The following is a 20,274-nucleotide window of genomic DNA, read 5'->3' on the forward strand; positions in this document are numbered from 1 at the left end:
ATAGAATATCTACATTCTACAGATCGAACCACTGTCAGTGGCATTGACAATAAAGGCAACTGTATAATACCCAAACATGCATTTAAAATCATATCAATCATTATTTAACATTTTATTCAGATTGTTTACGCTAAACTCAAATTATTGAAAATATAATGCGAGAATATTGGAAAAAATACGATTTTTCCATGTTTCAAACAAATAGAAGTAGGGTTTAGTATTTTGTCAAGGTTTTAATTTATACATAAAGCAGAATATACAGTCTTAAGGAATTACAATATTAAAATAGGTCTGGATTTCTATATCAACATTGTTTACATTTTTACTCTAGAATAATTAAGTTTTGCACTTCAGTCTATACTTATTTACATTCAACTTTGTTAGCCATCTACAACAGTAACATGTTCCAAACAATCAATTGTGACTGAAGAACCACACAATTTCATCACATACCTTGTGGTTAATGCTTTTCATTTCCACTAAAATGCTGAAATAACATCATATCAGTGTAGCCAACAATCATTCTAAAATGTTCATTAAGATATTCTTTCACCAATAAACCACATCCATGCTGGTCTTTTTCTGGGGACCCGGTGGTTTTAAGGCTGATATGTTTGACCTGCCTCTGAGCCTTCTTGAAGTCACATCCCTGATACTGGAATTCTCCAGAAATGCAACAGCAGATCCAATTTGATGGTAAACCATGGTCTTTCAAAACTTACCAAAATACGAATGTTAGAGAGATGTTCTCAAACAAAGGAAAGTTGCATTTCAAAGAATTATTAACATAGCCAATGGCCTTCTTTCACCGTACATTTACACTGGCAGTAGAACCGTAGGCAAGACAAATGGACACTGTGCTCTCCAAAGAATAAAACACTGTACAAAACACAGTATATGTGCATATACCATGTACACACGTATTTTAGTCTTAGGAAAAGAAAGGAGCTTTGAGGTTCAAACAATAAAATTATTTATCATCATTCATGGAGTCAGGTCTGCAGACATTTGAAATATTGTACTGTAACTAAAATACAGTAAGCAAACACGATACTGTGAAATATATTATGTAAATACTTTGTCACATTTGCATGGATTTTCTTGATTCACTGAGCCCCTTTCCCCCACCTGATTGTTCTATATTAGGAGTCCCCTTATTACTTATACTTAATATCTGTGCAGTTTATTCCATAGTAATCTTGTTTGGTTAACAAAAATCTCTGACCCACTTTTTCAAATGATTACAGTCAACTATAGTGAAGAATGGAGCCACAATCAAAAACAACTATACTTCATTCCTAATAAGGATAGTTAATATTGTGTTTGATAAATTAAAATAACATAAAAACAATTAAGAGTTGATTTGAAAGAAATAGTCATGAAATGTAAGCCACAAAGTTGATAAATTAAAATGAGTACTGCAAGTTTCACTGAGTTTCTCAGTGAACACCTATTTGTCATTAAGCTGGAGTTTGCTATTTTTTTGGTTGATAATGAGACTATACCAACCCTTGACTAGTTCAATAGATTTGTTGTTGTAGTGGTTATTGGTAAATGTTAAAATAATTTCAACTGATTATACATATACCAACACCTATGACAGGTAGTTAAACATAAAAAATTAAAAATTAAAATACCATGCAAAACAGAATTATCTGGATTTAGTAGACTAAGCATCAATGAGAAGCAATATGTTTGAAGCCAAAGTGACTAGAATGACCTCGGGGAAAACAGATTCAGATTACTAAACCATTAGACCTAACTGCTAAAGTAAAAAAATGTAGGAATGCACATCTCCCTGGGAATGCTTTTTAGACATCGAGTTAAAAAAGCAGCAATATCAAAACTTTAAATTGAGGTTACATTAACTACCACATAAATGCATAGCAAAAGCAAAAACATTGTAGGTACATTGAAAATGCTATATGGTAAAATAGTATGAAGTGTTAGCCGTACAAGTTATTACAAATGTAAGGTGGCACAGCATGGAGGAGGGGTGTAAATGGTTGTTGTAAAGGGGCAGTTGACAAAGGTTGTGTCACCAAAACAAGATCAATGTTAACATCCACTTTCTCCTGGAAACCCCATCATCCCCCATACCATGTTCCTCTTGTGTAACATGTACCTCCAAATCATAATAAAGCGTTCTTACTATAGGTTTTTTCTATGTAGTTATTGTAACCTTAATGTAAAGTGTTCCCTAAAATATTAATGTGATACACCACTGAACAAACAACTCAACATTCCTTCTTGAGTTGTGTTCTGTTAAATCTTGTGTATGTGCAACCACATACACGGATGCAATTTTTGTAGACCAAGCAACTGAGTGAGCTATTGAGCTACTAGTCACAGCTAATAACTACTCTCTAATGGGTCTAATGAAGCCTCCCCCGCAAGGCTGTATAACAAACGGTTTATGAGTTATGAAAAGGGGAGTTGCTAAAATGTGTGGGGAGGGGGGAAATAACATTCCAATGAAAATGGAACTCCACTGAGTCCAGGGATGCCTCCCACAGTGTGTGGCTAAAGTGTAGGACTGACAATTTTTGCAAGGCTTTACGACAAAAAGTTTATAAATTACAAAAGGGATGTGGCAAAATAGTGTCTGTCGATGTGTGTCTTTCTACCAAGATTGGCCATGTTATGTGAATACGTTCAGAAGTTATGTGCCTTTTTGCCGTAGGCCACTCCCACTGGCACATCCCATTTTTGCCAGTTGGCATAAACAGTGAATCAGCTGTCTTTTAGGCGTGACCATAGCCAACCTTTTCCTAAAAATTGTGTAACTGTGAATCCATTTGGAAGTTACATGCCTTTTTGTGAAAGGCCACTCCCACTGCCATGCCCCCATTTAGCCAATTGGCATGAACACTAACACACCTTCACACAGACTTGACGTCCACTCCAAAGTTTTCGCCTCCTAAAAACTGTGGCCACCAAAGGGTGGAGAAATGTTTGAGAACCGACTGGCCAATCGACCAACCAGAGCTGTTGGTCACAGCTAAAAAGCTTGAAAGTAAAAAAACAAAACCAAGTTTAGTGTGTGAGGACTGATCTTGTTAGTCATATATTCAGTGATGACAGAGAAGTATTGCTTTGTTGTGCATTAAAAGTGTGTTGATTGTACAATTAATTGTATGTTTCAATATTGGCTTGCTAAATATGTCCTTCAAGATTGTTTGTACATGAACATAAACGTTTTTGGACATTTATGACCTTAGAAATTTTTGGAGGGAACTTAAGTAGTTAAGCATGGAGCAATGTATATCAAAACATAATTATACCTGTAATCAATCAGAATTATTGTCCTGCTCTGAAAAGCAAACTACTAACTGTTCTATAACAAAGCACAACACAATCCAGAAGACCTACCCATTAACTAATCATCACAAGAATAAGACATCTCTTTCCAACAGTTTTCATACCACTGTTTCCTATCCTTTGGAACACGGGCAATAATATTACTTGTTTGTAGTTTGTGGCCCTCATTCATACATTGGATTGTAAGCAAGCTATAGAAAATATCTGCACAAAATGTTAATGGTTGACATTCACAGATAACACGGGCCAGTCATAGCACATAGAAGGCCCATCGTCAGCAGTCTCACATATAGGCCCCTCTCAACAAAGGATGAGTTAGGGCAGGATGACCAAGTGAACTACCATCAAATCACTCCCCATCAAGCAATTTACAGTCACCCTGTTGGTATGAGAGTGGGGCATTGCCATCTTGTCAAACCTCAAAAGAAGCAGAAATAGAAATCATAAAAAGGACTAAATCCACCAATCTCGCAAAATGTTCCCAGGGTTGCTCAATGAGTAAAAAAGAGAGCTGAGGAGCCTGGGAGATGCACTGTTATTTTCAGGTCCACTTAGGACGTCCAAAATGTTTCAATTTGTCCCACGGTATGGGAGTTTCACTCATGGACGTCCCAGATTTCAGAAAGCAGTGGGGGGAGTTTCTTGTCTTGAAGGCGCAGTGCGAAGACTTGCTCTGAGTGGACACTGCTGAGAGTGCGGAGACTCACCAGCTTCATGAGCATGCGAGGAAACATCAAGTGGTCCTATAGGATGAAGAGATTCAAATGAAGGTGTTGTATCAATTCAGTCATTCATGTATAATAAATATTTCTCTAAGTAACATTGATACACATTGAGAAGGTGCCATTGTGTCAAACCCTGTTTTGGTCTTTGTAACTTCATTGTACAATAGTACACACCTCATACTGCCAAGAAACAGAACCAGCCATGATCTAATGTACTCAAAACAACTTGTGGAGAGTTGTACTTCTATGCAAGAGGGTATTTCTGATAATGTCTCTACAAGGAGTTAACTTACGTTTGGTCTCTTTATCATGATGTAAGAGCGCAGTGCATCCACATACGGTTGCTGAAGACGTTCCACTAGGTCATGATCCTGAACATTGGGCCGATCTGGAAAATACACCAATAATTAGATTCATAAATCCACTCAAATTTTGAGTGTCCTGTCTTTTCTTTTTCCGTCCATCATCAATATATCCTCATTGACACCACCTTTCTTTTGTGTACTGGAGATAATATAATGTTCTGCAATAGCATAGAGTATGAGCACAAGCAAAAGTCCCTTTGCTAACCCTTGATGTCTGACCTGCAGAGAAGATGTTGATTGCGATAAGCAGAGCATACTCTGCCTCATCCAGATGCAGGTCGTTCATTCCCTTGGAGAACTCAAAGATTGGGTTAATGAACTCAAACTGAAGCCCTAATGAAATGAAGCAAAACAAGACAAAAAGGTTGTCAAAACAAAATAATTCAATGCTTGCTTTCAGGAACAACATGTGTGCCAGTAATTATGCTTTATGAAGGTGCAGTATAGAATTCAGCAGGAAGGATATTCTCAGCAGGCAACTAGAAACTGAAAAACAAGCTTTTATATTTTGGGAGCTGCTAAAGTAAATTTAGTTACCTATGTCACAAGGACTTGTGAATTACAATGTTTTGTTCGTAGCCCATAATTTCAAATGTTCCCTTCTGGTGGGGGAAGTTAATCAAATTTAAATTAAAAACCTTGGTTGTGATCTCTGGCATAGCTTTATATTGTTTTCAAATAAGCTAATGGGTCGAAATGAAGGAAACCAAACATTCAGTGATAATTGAAGACAAAAAACCATATTGATGCATTATTGCATTCCAAATTGAAAAATACAATACTTCAGGGCCTGCTATCTGAAACAACGTACAGCTAAGTGACAACAATGTACAACTGACAATGGTAGTAAGACACTGCACCTGCTTTGGCAAAATCCTCCTTGTTATAACTGAAATCCTTTAGAAACGTGATGCTCTCAATTGCAGGGTTGTATCGCCGAGATGTCTCAAGCAGCATGATCTACAGAAGAATCACAACATTTTACTGAGTGTAACATCCTGCAAGTTGTAATTTGCATGCAGGTCAATATACTATTCCAAACATTTCCTGAAGAACGAAGGGGGGAAAAAAGTCAGCCATGTTGATCAGTGTCGGATCTTCATGTCAATATTTCTTCTTTCTGGTCAATAAACCTCAGGTAAATACATGGAAAACTGCAATAGGTTTGATGTTCCCAATTATGGAGAATTAGAAGTATGACTTGTGTGTGTGTGTGTGTGTGTGTGTGTGTGTGTGTGTGTGTGTGTGTGTGTATATATATATATATATATATATATATATATATATATATATATATATATATATATATATATATATATATATATATATATATATATATATATATATATATATATATATATATATATATATATATATATATATATATATATATATATATATATATATATATATATATATATATATATATATATATATATATATATATATATATATATATATATATGCTTTGGCTTAGCCAAACTTCTCAATTATGGACGCCGAGTTATTCAAAAATAAATAAATAGGTAAATAAATTGATAAATACATACATAAATAAAAATGGGTATGAAATAAATTCTAACATTTAAAAAAGATGCCAATAAATAGTACCTCTACAAAATTGACAATGTGAGACAAAATAATATATCCTGACAAGCCATGCTGATCAATTTGATCTAAGGCCAGCATGCGATTTCAGACACGACTAATGTCTTCCATCATCTACCGAATCTATGTGTCCCTATATCTGCCTTCGATGTTGTGTGCAGCTGCGTTGGTCTGAAGATAACCACGCCCCTCTCGTTTGCATGTGAGATCGGAAATAAATACAGCACAGAAATAAATGTGGTGTGGAAATAAATGTGGTGTGGAAATATATGTGGAAATAAATGTGGTGTGTAAAAATCTCAAAATAAATAAATGTGGCATTAGGAAATAAAAGTCCCATGAAATAATAAACGTCATTTTGAAATAAATAAATGTATTTATGTATTGATGTCGGTAAATGGATTCAGCTATATAATTATATAATGCTATATTTATATATTTATAGGCATCTTTTTTTTAAATTTCAGAATCAATTTCATAGCCATATTTATTCATGTCTGTATTTATCTATTTATTTACCTATTTATTTATTTAATTTGGAATAACTCTGCGTTCCATACTCAATTGCGTATGTTGAAATAAATATAAGTAGATAACACGGTGACCATTGTACATTGTCTCATGTTTTGACATGCATAGTCTAGTGTCTTATCACCCTTCAGCAAAGCATTTTCAAATAAAAAATTCTGAATATAAGAAATATCAAGACAATCAAGGCTTCATTATGTCATATTTCATCAACCCTAGAGGGTGCTCTTGTATCAATGATAGCACATTTATGTAGATAGTTATTCTATCTATCTGCTTTTTGACAATAAATGTAGTAGACCGCTACAAAATTCACTCAACTCACCTCAATGGTTGAGGTTTTGAGCAGGGCAATCTGGTCCTCTCGAGTTAGCTCAAGGAAACCTGGAAGCTGCTTAGCAAAATCAACTATCTCCTGGACCGACATGATGGCTAGCTCTGTGAAGTGGGCAAAGCGCTGCTGCCGCACCTCTCTGTTCTGTGGGTCCTGACTCTGCGGCCAGGGCTTGAAAGGAAACAACACATTATGTGATTGAAGAAGATCAAAGAGGCTCAGAAGCTCATCGGTAATCAAAGAGATTGAACCATGAGCCCCTGAACCAGCAAACATTCATGAACAGGCTGCTGTGAAGCATATTTAGCCAATATCAATACTGAACCAGGGTAGGTTGGCAGGTTTGTGCAACTAACACAACATCTCAGCCACTCAAGCCTATATGAGAAAGTTCAGAAATATATGATTTCATCAGGTCTTTGTTTGAGCAGTGGACATCATGTTCGGCAAACACTCACTGTGACTTTGGGTCGGTCAATGAAGGACCTCTTGTTGCATTGCTTCTGCATGGCCACCAGCTTTTCAATCATCTCCAGCTGATCGGGAGCTAACGTGGGCACCTCCAGCGGCAGGGTGGGTGTCACTACCGCCGACGGCCGCGCGGTCTCGTCCTCGTGCTGCTTCTTCATTTTCTTTAGCCGGATCTGCTCCTCAGACAGTACGCCTACAACGCAACATGACTTAGTATAGCCATTGCAGAACACTGTGAAAGTCTTACTGTCACCCTTGAACGACATCATCTCCAACTTACTGCACACATGGACGTCACATCAAAATGGCAGGCTGTCATGCTTCCACAAAACAACTATTAAACACTTTTACAATCAAAGGATACAAATCTACAGAATTGGGCGGGGGGGGGATTTATTTTTCAAGATAGCTTCATGTTTCTCCTCACTTCTACTTTATACTGTACATATTTACTGACCAAACAATAAATGTGGAATTTTAAGTGGCACATGGTGGTTATCACTCACACTGCTCTCGCATGCCTGCTTCACGGCACTTGCGCAGGCGGCACTGCTGGCACTTGCGGCGCATGTACATGTCCATCTCACAGCGGCCGTTGTTTTTGCACGAGTACTGGGCACTCTTGATGACACTGCGGCGGAAGAAGCCCTTGCAGCCCTCACAGCTCAGCACATTGTAGTGGAAACCCGAAGCCTTGTCCCCACAGACACTGCACACTTCGTTCCCCAGCATCTTAGGAGCTGGCCCTTTCTTCCTCTTCACTGGCTGGCCATCTGAGGGCAACAAGGTTTGAGTTTTAAGATACTACAGAACTGAATTCTATGATGAATCTATGATTAAAATACAAAATCGTTCAATACAGAACTATAAATGATCCTCAAGTGCACATTTGCATTGTTTTGACAAATAAATAATGCTATGGCACCTACAGTATGGCAAGTCATAATTCCTAAGTTATCCTAGACATTGAAGACAGTACAACCTGTTTGATGACACCAGCAATACATCAAGGACACCTTACATACCAGTGTTTGCAGGTATGTCTCCTGCTGCTGGATCTGACTTTATGTCACTGGGCTCCATGTGCAGAGGGTTGCTCATCTCAGCCAGCGAGGGCCCATTCTGTGAGGGACTGGAAAACTTGGAAGGGGGGGGCAGATCCAGTGAAAGGACAATTTCATTTTTCACTTTGATAGTGCCGCTCTTGTCACCCATGCATTCCAACACCTTACTCTCACCTGCGAAATGGAGAGAATAAGGTTAGTAATAGTGGCTTATAGTGCCTTTGAAAAGTTTTTTCCCCCAATTTTGTGGCATTTCAAACTTAATCTAACCTAATCTAACAAAAACTGAAGCGTATTTTTTAACACAAGTACAGATCCATTGCTATGGCACCAATTTTCCTATGGCTCTAAATTCATATAAAATATTTGTATCCTCCTTAAGATGTCTCTAGAACTTTATTGGACTCCCCAGGTGAAGAAATGTAGTGACTGGACATTTAGAAAGCCAGCCACCTTTCCAAACACAGTCCAGTGCATGTAAGAGCAAAAACCAAGCCACACATTCTATTAAATTATCCATAGACCTTTAAAGAAGGTTATTAAATGTGCACGGTGGGATCATAGGGAGAGGAAAGAAGTTTGGAACCAAGATTCCTCCTAGAACTGGTTGTTTCTATAAAGATGGGAAAACCTGCACTCCATCAATCAGGCCTTGGTCAAGTGGCAAGAAGCCACTGAAGTAAATACCATGTGACAGCTGCCTGGAGTTTTCCAAATTACACTTAAAGGACTCTGAGAGGATAAAGAAACAGACTTTTCTGGTCTGTTGAGAAACTTGGAACTCATTGGTTGGTATAGTAGCACTATGAGTGGTACTGCTCATCACCTGGCTAGTGCCCGTCAGGTGAAGCATGGAGGGGAAGTACGGTAGGGAATGCTTTTCAGGCACAATGATTGGGAGACCTGTCAGGGTTGAGAAAATGATAAGCAGAGCAAAACTGTGAGATTCTGAAAACCTACACTCCACCTCAGACTGGGAAGGGGGGTTACCTTTCTGCATGACAACTACTTAACTAGAACACAGCCAAGACAATGCCACAGTGGTTTCTCGAGAGGATCTGCAAGGATGATTGGGGGAAAACTGCCAATATCCAATATGTGCCGAAATGGTAGAGGCATACCGAAGAATACTAAAATGTATAATTTGTGTCAAAGGCACTTCCACAAAGTACTGAATAAACGGCCAAAATGTAAAAGTTCTTGTTGAACTGGCCTACATCAATAAGCCTCCGTACTTCACATCTTAAAACAACAAATGGGCAAACGTAATCCAAACTCAACTAGTGGGGGAATCTTACCATGACCAACATCTGTGATATCAGTCGCAGACAGTGTTGACATCTTTTGCAGAGCAGCTTGTCATTACGAAATTAATCTGCACCTTTAAGGAGAAATACAACAGTAATTGAGAGATGCTGTAGAAACCCTTTTATGAAGCAAAGGTTTTTCTTAAGCATTGTTGGTTACTGGTTGGATGCCTATTTATTAGATCAACCTAATTTTACAAAAAGTTGTTACAGATGTATGTTCCCATGTGAAAAGAGTTATTATTGTGTGTGAGTCAGTATTTCATGTGTGCTCTTCTTCTCTATATAGATTCTTGAACTTTCAAACAGTAAATCGCCATCAGACAGTATACATTCCCATCATCATCCCAACAGACAAAGTTCAGGTTATCTTATCTAATCTCAAACAATTTCATTGTAGGTTACAATGTGGGTGAAGTCAATAGCATGTAGGTTTTTCTAAACAAAACGGTAACCTTGCCTGGCGTGTGCATGTCCAGTGTAATTGATTAAAAAGAAAACGTGGAAGATAGGAAGCAGAAGAGGCGAAAAGGGAGAAACTAAAATTGATTAAACATGGAATATGCCTATGCGAAGAGAGTTCAAGGCCTGAAATAAATCTACTCTGCAATCATAAGTATACAGTTCAGAAATATATAATGCTCAGAAATGGGAAATACATGTCTTGTTAGCAACAACTGGCAGTAATAGGCTTGTTAGGCATAGTTACTAAGAAGCTCATTAATAATAATAAATAATGGGTAGTAAGACGGGTATATAGTCATGTTTACAGTTGATTTGGAGTGGTTAAAATGAGAGAAGTGGTTGAACAGGTAGAAGTGGTTGATGAAGAAAGTTATCTGGTCACAACTCAGGGCAATAAAGTATTGAAAAAATATATGGGCTATAACCTGACCTTTGTGAGTACAATGGCTCATATTACTGTACCACTTCCTAAACTTGAGTCACGACATTTCTGTAAAGGCACAAGAATCTGGAATGCTACTCTTAATGTGCCAAAATGAGAAGAAATGTCACAGACCACAAAATCAAACATTGTGATTGCGTGACAGATATTGACTGCACAAAATGTTAACAGTTTAAGCTATGCTGTCCTTTCAAGTATCTGTGCATAATACTACATAAAAAATTGGAATATTCAAATTAATCTAGACTTGGCCTAAATCAAGAGCTGTATTAACACTGGGAATGTCAGGCCTTAAATTCAAGGCAATAGTTTTTTTGTCTAATATAACACCAGTTTAGTATGTCTCATAACTTTTTTGGACAGCAAATTGAATGACTGTTATTCAGTGAAAAGAAACACATGGGGTTCAACTTACCACTCCAGAAATGTGTTATGATCTTTCCATCTTGCCCACGTGAGAACAAAACTTCATACAAGTCAGACCCTTCTGTTGGCTTGTCTTGACACGTTGGTGATTAGGATACCTGGCTTTTTTGTGAGTGTTTTTTGTCACGAAAACACAAAACAATATCTTGAGGAGAGACAGCTAAAAGGGAGGGAGAGAGGAGCAATCACTATTACTGCGTCCTGTGGGGAACAGAGAAGAAACAGAGAAAGAGGGAAGGGAAGGGAGGGGAAGGAGGGGTGAAAACAGGAACAGAAGAGGTTACTATCGGTCGTTTGCATAGCTCTGAAATCCCCACTGGGCCCTATGCATACGTTCTTTTCCAATGTAAGTGTCTGAGCAGTCAATTTTCACAAACACCCGGACAGCTACATGCATGAAATTGATACAAGTTTTAACATAAAAGGGCCTTACCTAAATAAGTATTCCTTAAAACACATGTAGGGTAGGCCTTAAGAAAACCCTAACCAAATGACTCCAACACACTTATAACATAGACTACACAGATATTACAAGATTGGATCCTCACTCATACCTCATCCTCTCTGAATGAATCACAGAGCAAACAGCTGTGTACAGTGCATTACATCAGCCACAGGGGCTCTTGCTCTCAAAGACCATGCACACTTGCCGGGGGGGGGGGGGGGGGGGGTCCATGTCAGAGAGAACTGATCAGATAATTGTTGTGAACAAAAATCACGCATTCGTAAATACAAGGGTGCAAAACAGTGGGTTACAGAGTAGGATTTTTGTGAAAAAATTTGTTGGGGCAAATAAATAAATAAGAATCATCAACCATGTACAATGAAAAATGGAGTGGCATTCAAGGAAAAAATACGACTGGATTATGGTCCTATAAGTATGCTTGAAAGATAGATAGCGCACTTGAGTTAACTGGGCCAATGCTGAATTCTGAAAAGTTCAGTCATTTAGATCAGGTTAGGTCAACACAGGCTTTGACCTCAAGTAACACCCCTTGCTCGTTTTCTCTCCAAGTCCAATGTTCTGTACAGCTTATCTGTCACAGGTACCTTTGCCCCAATGGTAGCTTTCAAAGACTGATGGAAATTAAATCAAAAGTGTCGTCACAATAGTCTAGTCCTAGTGTGAATCTCGATATTAGACTTGATTTCCTGGTTGAATATTCAGATCTAAAAAGATCATTTCATCAGGCCATCTTAAACTTGTTTGTAAATATAGATTTTTAGTGTAGATACAAATAGGATGTATGGTTTACTTTGATGCAAAATCATGACATCTACTTTGGATGACCCCTTTATCCTAAAAACAATCAAGTGGTAAAGATACCAAAGCTCCAAAAACAGAATTGTCTCATGGCAAGTTTCAGTACCTCCTTGCATTATAAGCAGGGGTGTGTGCGTGTCATCTGGAAAGTTTATCACGATGTAGAACAAAAGGTTCCACAACAAACTTGCATCAGTTCAGTGTTTTTGGTGGGAAATCTAGGTTTCTCCAATTCTCACGTCATCGGAGGTAGCAACTTTCCTTGTAAAGAAAAAAATATTACAGACTAAGCACCATGAACTTAAGTAAAGTAGTTCACGATTTCTAAATGTCTTTAATGCAAGTCTTTATAGGAGGAGGGTCCTAGTATTGCCAATGAAGGTTACTTCAAAAACAACCACGTAAAGAACACACACAAAGAAGTAGGCTACGTCACAATCATTGACAGTCCCATGGCAATAGAAATAACACATAAAAGCCGCGGTGACCTGACTCTTATTGACAAGCAACCAACTCGTTAGAGCTAACGTTATCCAGCAAATTGGAAATTAATCCATGGCATGGCTAGAAGACACCAGTCACCGGCTAAATGGCTATAGACGGTATTCTTGTTTCGCAACCATGTCATGACAGCATTCGGTGTCGTCCTTCTACCATGTTAAAGTTAGCTAGCTCTAGTAACGTTATAACCAACTAACCAGCAACATAGTTCTGTTTATCTAGCAGGCTAAACGTCAACATTGTAGTTGTCAAGGCATATTGCTAGCTGTCTACCTTTCAGGTACTCATTTACTGCAACTTTTCCAGGCAAAGTCAAGGCATAATAGCCGCGAAGCTAGTAACAAGTGCTCATAATAATAATAATACAGTAGAGGCTGGATAGTTCGTCAAATTTTCTAAACAAGCGTGTTTTGCTAGCCAGTACGGTAAATGCTCTCTGTAGCTAAAAATGTCAGTCCACTCACCAAAACACATAACTTATTAAATACCAAGCTAGTTATGTTAGTCAAGTTAAAATCTAGATACTAGTAGTGGCTACTACTAGGCTAGCTCTAAAACAGAGACCACTAGTCTAGCTAAGGTTTGGCTACATAGTACGTTGGCTTATCATTACCACCAGGGTGTTCCCTGACTATGAGGGTAAATACGTTGTGATAAATATGTTGTCTAAATCTCATTGAGATAAAGATAACTTTTCATTCCCCAAAAATGTGTTTGAAGGCTTATCTGACAGTTTGTAACCGATAGTTACCCCGTGCTGTGGTTCCAGGCGATGCTAACAATTAGCAAGCAGTGAACGCAGCTCTTCGAATCATGTGACACTCAAGCAGGAAATGGTCAAGTAGTCGCAAACTGAGCTGGGTGGCTGGTGGTAACTTCATACATAGTGGATCGGTCGTTCGCGAAAGCTGAATTTCCTTACAACCTCATTTAAATCACGTCAACTTGATATTGCTACTGGCGATTTTTAAGTAAAATGACACCGCGTATTGCTACACCAAAGATTTGTAACCTTTGTGATAAATAAATGTTGAACATAAATTATTTCCTACATTAGTGAACGTGTCTGTTGTTGACGTCACTGAGACATGTTTTGCTTACGTGAATGAGCCTACATGTAGGCTATCATTAATAGCAATAAGGATCGGGGGGAAATACAGCAATTCTCGAACGGTTATGGCTTGGAAGAATGTGTTGCTTATGCTAATTATGTATCTATCTGCTTCAACAGGGCATTTTTAGCCTACTATTATGTAGTGAACGATTGTATCCTGTAGGTGGTGTAGTATTTGTCACGAGCGTTGTTGATGATGCGTACAACTTTTTTTATAACACATACATAAAAGTGCAAAAACAAAAACATAATTACCCTGGGGATACAGTTATAACAGTTAAATAAACATTTTATTAAATGAAAATGTTCACCTTCAGCAATCTTCCCTGCCCTGTAGAGTAAAACAAGTGTCAAACACATTTCCTGTGTTGCGTCCAAATTGCGACTTCAAAATAAGAGCATGTTCCAAAACCTGTGATTTTAGTGACAGAACCATAGACCTAATATGGACAGAATCGACGCCCATGATTTCATTTAAATTAATCAAATCTACCTCTGATGGGGAAGGCACAAAGATGAATTCCTAAATTAATTTCACAATTCAAACTCTAATCCTTTACTTTAATCCGTATTTGTCCCAAATTGTTTATTTTCGTATGTATTTTATTCGTGTTTTGAAAGGTGTACATTTTACCCAAATAACAAGTATACATCTTTCTCTGGACATTTTGTATTCTTGTAAAGAAATGAACCGGAAACGTTTCATACCAGTTCCTGCGTAATAAAAACGATAAGAAAATACGTGTCGCAACCCCTACGCTTCCAATTCAAAAAGTTACAAAATAATTACTGGGTCAGACACGCAAGAAGTTAGTCATCATGCCTGTAATTTGTGCAGCAACTGGTTGCACCAACAAATTTATTAAAGGATCGGAAATACGATTTTATCGGTAAGTGCACACGTTTGTTTGCTAGCCTAGTAATATGCTGGTCGGTATTATAAGAAAGAGAGCAAGTCCTCGTTGTTAGGGATATTTATATGAATGGATACCATCACCAGCCTCTCAAATAACTTTATGATGGGGAAAGAGGCTAGTCATATTCTGACACAAGACTGCTCCGGTCTTTAGACACTGGAACAAGGGTGTAGGAACAGCAGCCTGGGACAAGGACAGGTTAAACATAACAGCAAACGCATGAGCCATGCTTGTTTGTTTGTAGAAGCAGTCACTCGTGAAGCTAATTCCACAACTAGATGAGTTTTGGTGACAATTAGACAGTATATGATTAACCTAAGGTCTGTTTCATTGATATTTCCTAAATACTTTCATAACAAAGCTTTCTTTTCCATGTTAGATTCCCTATTAGCAAACCCCAGCTTGCCACACAATGGGTACATAGCCTGGGTATGAAAAACTTCATCCCTACTCAAAACACCTGCCTCTGCTCAGAGCATTTCAGACCGGACTGTTTTCGAGACTATAATGGCAAACAGTTTTTGAGGGAGGATGCTGTGCCTACCATTTTTGGGGAAGTACAAGATGCATCAAAGGTATGTGGTACTCTTTATATGAAATACAATTTTGTGAATGGCATGTCATATGAACTGGAGGTCATACACAGATTTTGTATGCATGATTATTAAACAATAAAGGGTAGGTTGTGCTAGCTAGCCAATACACATTGCATTTGTGTTTGAAGAAATGTAATGATACCGATGGTAATCACAAATATCAATGCAGATTGAGCTTAGGAAAAGAGTACCAATCATGAAGGATACCCGAATTGGAACACAGTCTGACAGAGAGAGGGCAAAGGATACTGCCAATCAAAGAAAGGACAGACGGCAGGCTGGCTTGAAGGTGAGTCGTAAAATGGGTGTATTTGCATTTGCATTTTAATTATTCAAAAAAGGGGATGGCATGGTTATGCTTCACAAGTAGACTCCACAAGGGTGTTCACTCGGCATAATTAAATATACAGTAGACTGCTTTCTTTTGTGTTTCTAGCAACATAAGTTGTTATTGCAGGGGCAAACCATTTCCAATACAATGGCTACAGAGGGAAATGGTCACAGTAGCTGTATTGTTCAGTTTTTGCACCAATTCCAAGTATAGTAGCAGTCAACCACATCTGTCTTCCTTTGTCCCCTTGATTTAGAAGGAAAACATAGGTAAAAGCCTTACTTACAAATTAATTGTGGGAGTACTTTGTGTGAGCTACTCTCATACCAGCAGGTTTTTCATTTTTGGAATCAATGATGTGCACTCTCACACTTTTTCAAATAGAGTAGACATGAGGACAGGCACCATGTAGGCTGGGGTGTAACGGCATGATTGGTCTATTCATATTTGTTATCTGTTGACTGCTAACCCTTCACAAAGTTTTCTCACCAAAATGATTCTCTTTATTATGTCCTGTCAGGCACGAGGTGGCAGTGAGGTAACTCGAAAGAGAGGGGGGAAAGTTTCCAGCTCCAGTGACAGGTAAGGATGGTTAACACATTCCAATGCTGGAATAACTACTTGGTGTGATACTATTGTGTTTCGATTCCACCACTTTGTCACATGGAACATGGCCGTTAGCATTCAACACATTGACCATTGAGTCAATGTGATCCAATAATGGGTACTTTCCGGTACTTATTTGTTTTTACTTCAACTTATATGTAAATGGTATTTCTATGGCTGGCTAATAGATAGCCTCTCTGTAAAACTTTAGGACAGGAAATGGTACAGCAACAGAAACCAGACACGGCTGGATTCTGGAAACTGACGCCAACTGTATGTTTTCAACACTTTACCTAACAGGCAGAATATGGGTGCCAGGAGCAAAGTGTATGACAGCAGAGGACGGCTACTCTCATGCAACAAAGATATGTGTGACTGCTTGGATGTGGACTGCATGGGCTGCTTCTACCAATGCCCTGACTGTGGCTCACGCAAGTGCGGCGTAGAGTGCCGCTGTGACCGGAAGTGGATGTACGAGCAGGTGGAGGTGGAGGGTGGGGAAATCATTCGCAACAAATACAGCATTTAATAACTTGACTCAGGAGTGCCTAAATGAAGATGGAGTTCAGTGAAAATGTTTGAATTTACAACAAAGAATATAAAGGTCTATGATTATCTTCTGGAAAATTAAAGAATGTGGTGGAGGTGTGTTCCTAGAACCAAGATCCATGATATGTAAAAAATATTGCATTTGGGTTTTTTTTATGCTTGCGGTAGGTTATTCTAATGTGTACACAAGTTCAACCACCAAGGTTTAGATTGTATCTGAAAATAAGGTGGCTTTTTTGTTTTCTCGTCACAGTTACTTTCTTATAATGTATCTATGCCTGTGTTTTATAAATAAGTTGCTACCCCCTTTGCCACTCCCTCCTTGGACACAGCAATATGTAACGCACACATTAAGACCTTTGCTAGCCTCATATTTTCCTCTACAGTATTTCCTGTTCCATCCAGTCATGTCTTCATGATCAATGTACACCCCTACGGCATTGTGGGCAGCATGACACAACAGTTCATCACACTAGCACAAACAAAGGCATTGCCAATACCCACCTACTGTATATCTGAGCTTTCTTTACTTGCCTTATTGAATATGAGCTAGGTTTTTAAAGCATGCGACTGGTGGAATCAATTTGGCATCTGAAATACTATGGGAAAACAAAAACACTAAAGTAATGAGACTGATGCAGTGTATAGAATAATTGGAACTGGGAAAGGGGTAAGGCCAGTGAGGTCACAAAATGCTATACTATTTCATAACGGACATATGTCAATTTTAAAAAGTTATTTGATGAGCAGATTTGGCTCATATTTTTGCAGACTGAGTAGGGACATTGAGGTAAAGGTGATACATGCAACTCATGGCTGATAATCTTTTTTATTTTCAAGTTTCGAGCATTAGAGGACACAATGTATTTTTCTGGCATGGCAAATAATGGCTGTACTGAATATTTATGTTAATGCTCATCAAGCGATTTGCTCTTCAGAATGACAGGCAACTTGCCATGTCCCTCTGCATGGGATCACACTCCGTCCTAGCAATGGAACACGTTGTACATGCACAGCTCTTGGCCACAGGGTACGTTAAAACTGGGTCCACCCCAAAGGGGCAGTCTTGGATGTAGTAAGTCCCGTCGAACCACTCTTTGAAGTTGCAGGTGGCCTGAGGTACCTGAACCAAAGGGCTAAAATAGTTCCAGTCCTAAGAGCACCAACAGAAATTAGATTTGTGAGAATACAGTATATTTATAGACAAACCACCACAAGTGACTGACTGTTTTTGTGGCTTAAATCACCTGGATTCGGTATAAATAATAAACGTGCCGTACTATTTATTGTGAAAACATATTGGGGTATATAATGGGGTTTAAGAGTGATTTGGAGTTACATCCACCACACCCTATTTCATTACCTTGGTTTCACACATGCCGGCGCAGGAGGTGGTTTCGATTGTAACAGGGTGGCTCCCACATTCTGTCTTCTCCAAGGTGATGGAGATGTTAGTTAGTTGGCAGTCAGACCCACAGTTGTATTCGGCCTTCACCAGAACAAGCAGCACTGCCATGACAACCAGCTGCATCCTCATATGTGTGCAAAAATATTCCACAAGGGGACAAATTTGCCTTCAGATACCTGTCAGAGGAAGAGAATGATGAAAGATGGACTGTTCTGTGGGTGACTGATAAACCTTTTCAGTGAGAGCAAGCTGACTTACAATAGATCATTATATATTTTCTATATCTCTTACGATTATAACCTATCACCTATTCACATTCCTGCATGTCATCTAATGCTTTTGAATATATGTTCAATTGTACCCCATTTCCTTAATCTCAATGTTTTGCTTTATTGTGTCCAATGCTTCAATATATGCTGTTCACTTATGAAAAACTTTAGAGAAATTCACAAAATATAAATAGTTCCTTATTTAAACATACTGTATGTGAAGCCAATGTATTCAATCATCCAAAGTGTTAAATTACAGTGTTTTACTTTAAATAAATCGATTGCTGTGAATTGCAGGGATATATACTGTGTGTATTCTTCATATTATGTTCAAGGGAACAGATGGCAGGCAGGGCAGGGACAAGCTGTATCAATGCAAATCCTTATTGATATATATTTGTTTAATATGCCTATTAGTCATGTTTCACTATTTCAATTGTTAAAGCTAAGAGTGGCGTTTACATGTGAGAAATATGCCTGACAACTATTTTACCAATGAGCTAGATAAGCTAGATAACCCTCCCTTTGAAAAACATTCATGCATTTCACTTGACATGTCCACATAATTAAACATTTTAGAAACAATCATAAGAGCAGTGCTCCTACTTGATCATAACCTCACTAACCATGACTTATTTTAGAGCACTGCAGATAATATATAAAACCAAGAAATAAAATAAATCTGTGCAGCTACTCAGCGATTTATGAAAATATATAAAATAAAGTGATGAAAAACAATAAAAGCATGCTCACCTTTCAGAATCAATGGCTTCATGTGCAAAGAGGGACAGGCCTTATATCCTCCCAGCCATATTTGACCATGACCATATTTGGTTTTAGGATTTTTATGATGCAAAGTTTCCTTTGTGTCTTCAACAGGGGTAGACCCAGATCTCTTAATCTCTCTTGCCTTGGCCTAGTGAGGTTTCAATATGGATTTCCCTACCAGACTGTTTCAGTGCAAATGTAAGGGATTTACTTTTAAACCAACAGTCAAGCTCAGGTTGCCGGCTCAAGGACTGTAGTCCCACACATGAGGTGGATGCGCTTGACTTTGGGCTAATATGTCTGAAAACATGCGGCTGAAGGGCTTAAAGTATCAGACAATGTGTCTGCTCCCACAAACACATATCAACCAACTAATGGAAAATGCATGCAAACCTCCCTGCTCGAATGGTCCATTGAGCACGACATCAATACTACAGAGAAACAATCATTATATATGCATGTAAAGCACAAGGCAGACATTGACACTTTTGGTCTTGTTATTATGTAATACTGTGATATTACTCTCTTCTATTTAAATGAAATTACATATTCTGTATCATACAGCGTGGACTTGCATATACAGTACATTTATGCACTTTCAAGAGTACATACTGTATACTCATCTGACAAGAACAACTTGCAAGTACATCTTACAAACTGTGCATATTTTAAATGACAAGTAAAAGTAGTTGCCCAAACCCTTCTCGAGTTTGATGTTAATCCTTTACGAATCAAAAAAGCTTAGTGGCAAAGTGTATCAGATTCATGTCATATTCTGTTGAGCCAGTCATGTCCTCACCAGGGAACGAACCAAAGGTAGGAATGGGAAGATGAATTAGATCAATGTGGGAAAATATAACTCTGAGAAAAGTTGTTGTGTGTGCAAAAGATTCAC

The 20,274-nt window shown here is 38.3% G+C and overlaps 3 protein-coding genes across 8 annotated transcripts; 1 reads left to right on the forward strand and 2 right to left on the reverse strand.

Moving 5' to 3' along the window:
• Positions 1-956: 956 nt before the first annotated feature.
• Positions 957-13,683, reverse strand: nr1h3 (nuclear receptor subfamily 1, group H, member 3). 5 transcript variants are annotated; one of them, XM_084681602.1, is made up of 12 exons: positions 13,573-13,683; positions 11,046-11,257; positions 9,715-9,797; positions 8,378-8,590; positions 7,859-8,125; positions 7,340-7,545; positions 6,873-7,052; positions 5,272-5,371; positions 4,631-4,744; positions 4,340-4,434; positions 4,179-4,226; positions 3,937-4,064 (listed from the first exon to the last, which is right to left on the reverse strand). In XM_084681602.1, the coding sequence occupies exons 3-11, from the start codon at positions 9,755-9,757 to the stop codon at positions 4,200-4,202; spliced, it is 1,245 nt and encodes a 414-aa protein (XP_084537728.1). In that variant the 5' UTR covers positions 9,758-9,797; positions 11,046-11,257; positions 13,573-13,683; the 3' UTR covers positions 3,937-4,064; positions 4,179-4,199. The 5 variants fall into 5 exon arrangements, with proteins under 5 accessions (XP_084537723.1, XP_084537725.1, XP_084537724.1 ...); XM_084681597.1 differs by lacking the exon at positions 4,179-4,226 and having other exon boundaries at positions 957-4,064; XM_084681599.1 differs by lacking the exon at positions 4,179-4,226 and having other exon boundaries at positions 957-4,064; positions 11,046-11,216; positions 13,573-13,651.
• Positions 12,783-18,907, forward strand: arl14ep (ADP-ribosylation factor-like 14 effector protein). 2 transcript variants are annotated; one of them, XM_084681604.1, is made up of 5 exons: positions 12,783-12,922; positions 15,232-15,427; positions 15,618-15,737; positions 16,300-16,361; positions 16,686-18,907. In XM_084681604.1, exons 1-5 carry the CDS (start codon positions 12,876-12,878, stop codon positions 16,912-16,914), a joined length of 654 nt encoding a protein of 217 aa, XP_084537730.1. In that variant the 5' UTR covers positions 12,783-12,875; the 3' UTR covers positions 16,915-18,907. The 2 variants fall into 2 exon arrangements, with proteins under 2 accessions (XP_084537730.1, XP_084537729.1); XM_084681603.1 differs by lacking the exon at positions 12,783-12,922 and adding an exon at positions 14,632-14,825.
• On the reverse strand, positions 17,783-18,734 carry fshb (follicle stimulating hormone subunit beta). Its single transcript, XM_084681605.1, has 2 exons — positions 18,298-18,734; positions 17,783-18,087 (listed from the first exon to the last, which is right to left on the reverse strand). The coding sequence occupies exons 1-2, from the start codon at positions 18,469-18,471 to the stop codon at positions 17,869-17,871; spliced, it is 393 nt and encodes a 130-aa protein (XP_084537731.1). The 5' UTR covers positions 18,472-18,734; the 3' UTR covers positions 17,783-17,868.
• Positions 18,908-20,274: the final 1,367 nt, after the last annotated feature.

This window comes from Hypomesus nipponensis, chromosome 19 (assembly GCF_054491055.1).
Source record: "Hypomesus nipponensis isolate SF chromosome 19, ASM5449105v1, whole genome shotgun sequence".
Classification (NCBI taxonomy): Eukaryota; Metazoa; Chordata; class Actinopteri; order Osmeriformes; family Osmeridae; genus Hypomesus; species Hypomesus nipponensis.

Coding starts and splice junctions, on each gene's coding strand:
- nr1h3 (XM_084681597.1), bottom strand. CDS start 9,757: ATGTCAACACTGTCTGCGACTGATATCACAGATGTTGGTCATG. Junction 4,745..5,271: donor GGAGGATTTTGCCAAAGCAG/GTGCAGTGTCTT, acceptor TCATTTCATTAG/GGCTTCAGTTTGAGTTCATT. Junction 4,065..4,339: donor TCATGATAAAGAGACCAAAC/GTAAGTTAACTC, acceptor TTCATCCTATAG/GACCACTTGATGTTTCCTCG.
- fshb (XM_084681605.1), bottom strand. CDS start 18,471: ATGAGGATGCAGCTGGTTGTCATGGCAGTGCTGCTTGTTCTGGTGAAG. Junction 18,088..18,297: donor CCGGCATGTGTGAAACCAAG/GTAATGAAATAG, acceptor TGGTGCTCTTAG/GACTGGAACTATTTTAGCCC.
- arl14ep (XM_084681603.1), top strand. CDS start 14,755: ATGCCTGTAATTTGTGCAGCAACTGGTTGCACCAACAAATTTATTAAA. Junction 15,738..16,299: donor GACGGCAGGCTGGCTTGAAG/GTGAGTCGTAAA, acceptor ATGTCCTGTCAG/GCACGAGGTGGCAGTGAGGT. Junction 16,362..16,685: donor GTTTCCAGCTCCAGTGACAG/GTAAGGATGGTT, acceptor TTTACCTAACAG/GCAGAATATGGGTGCCAGGA.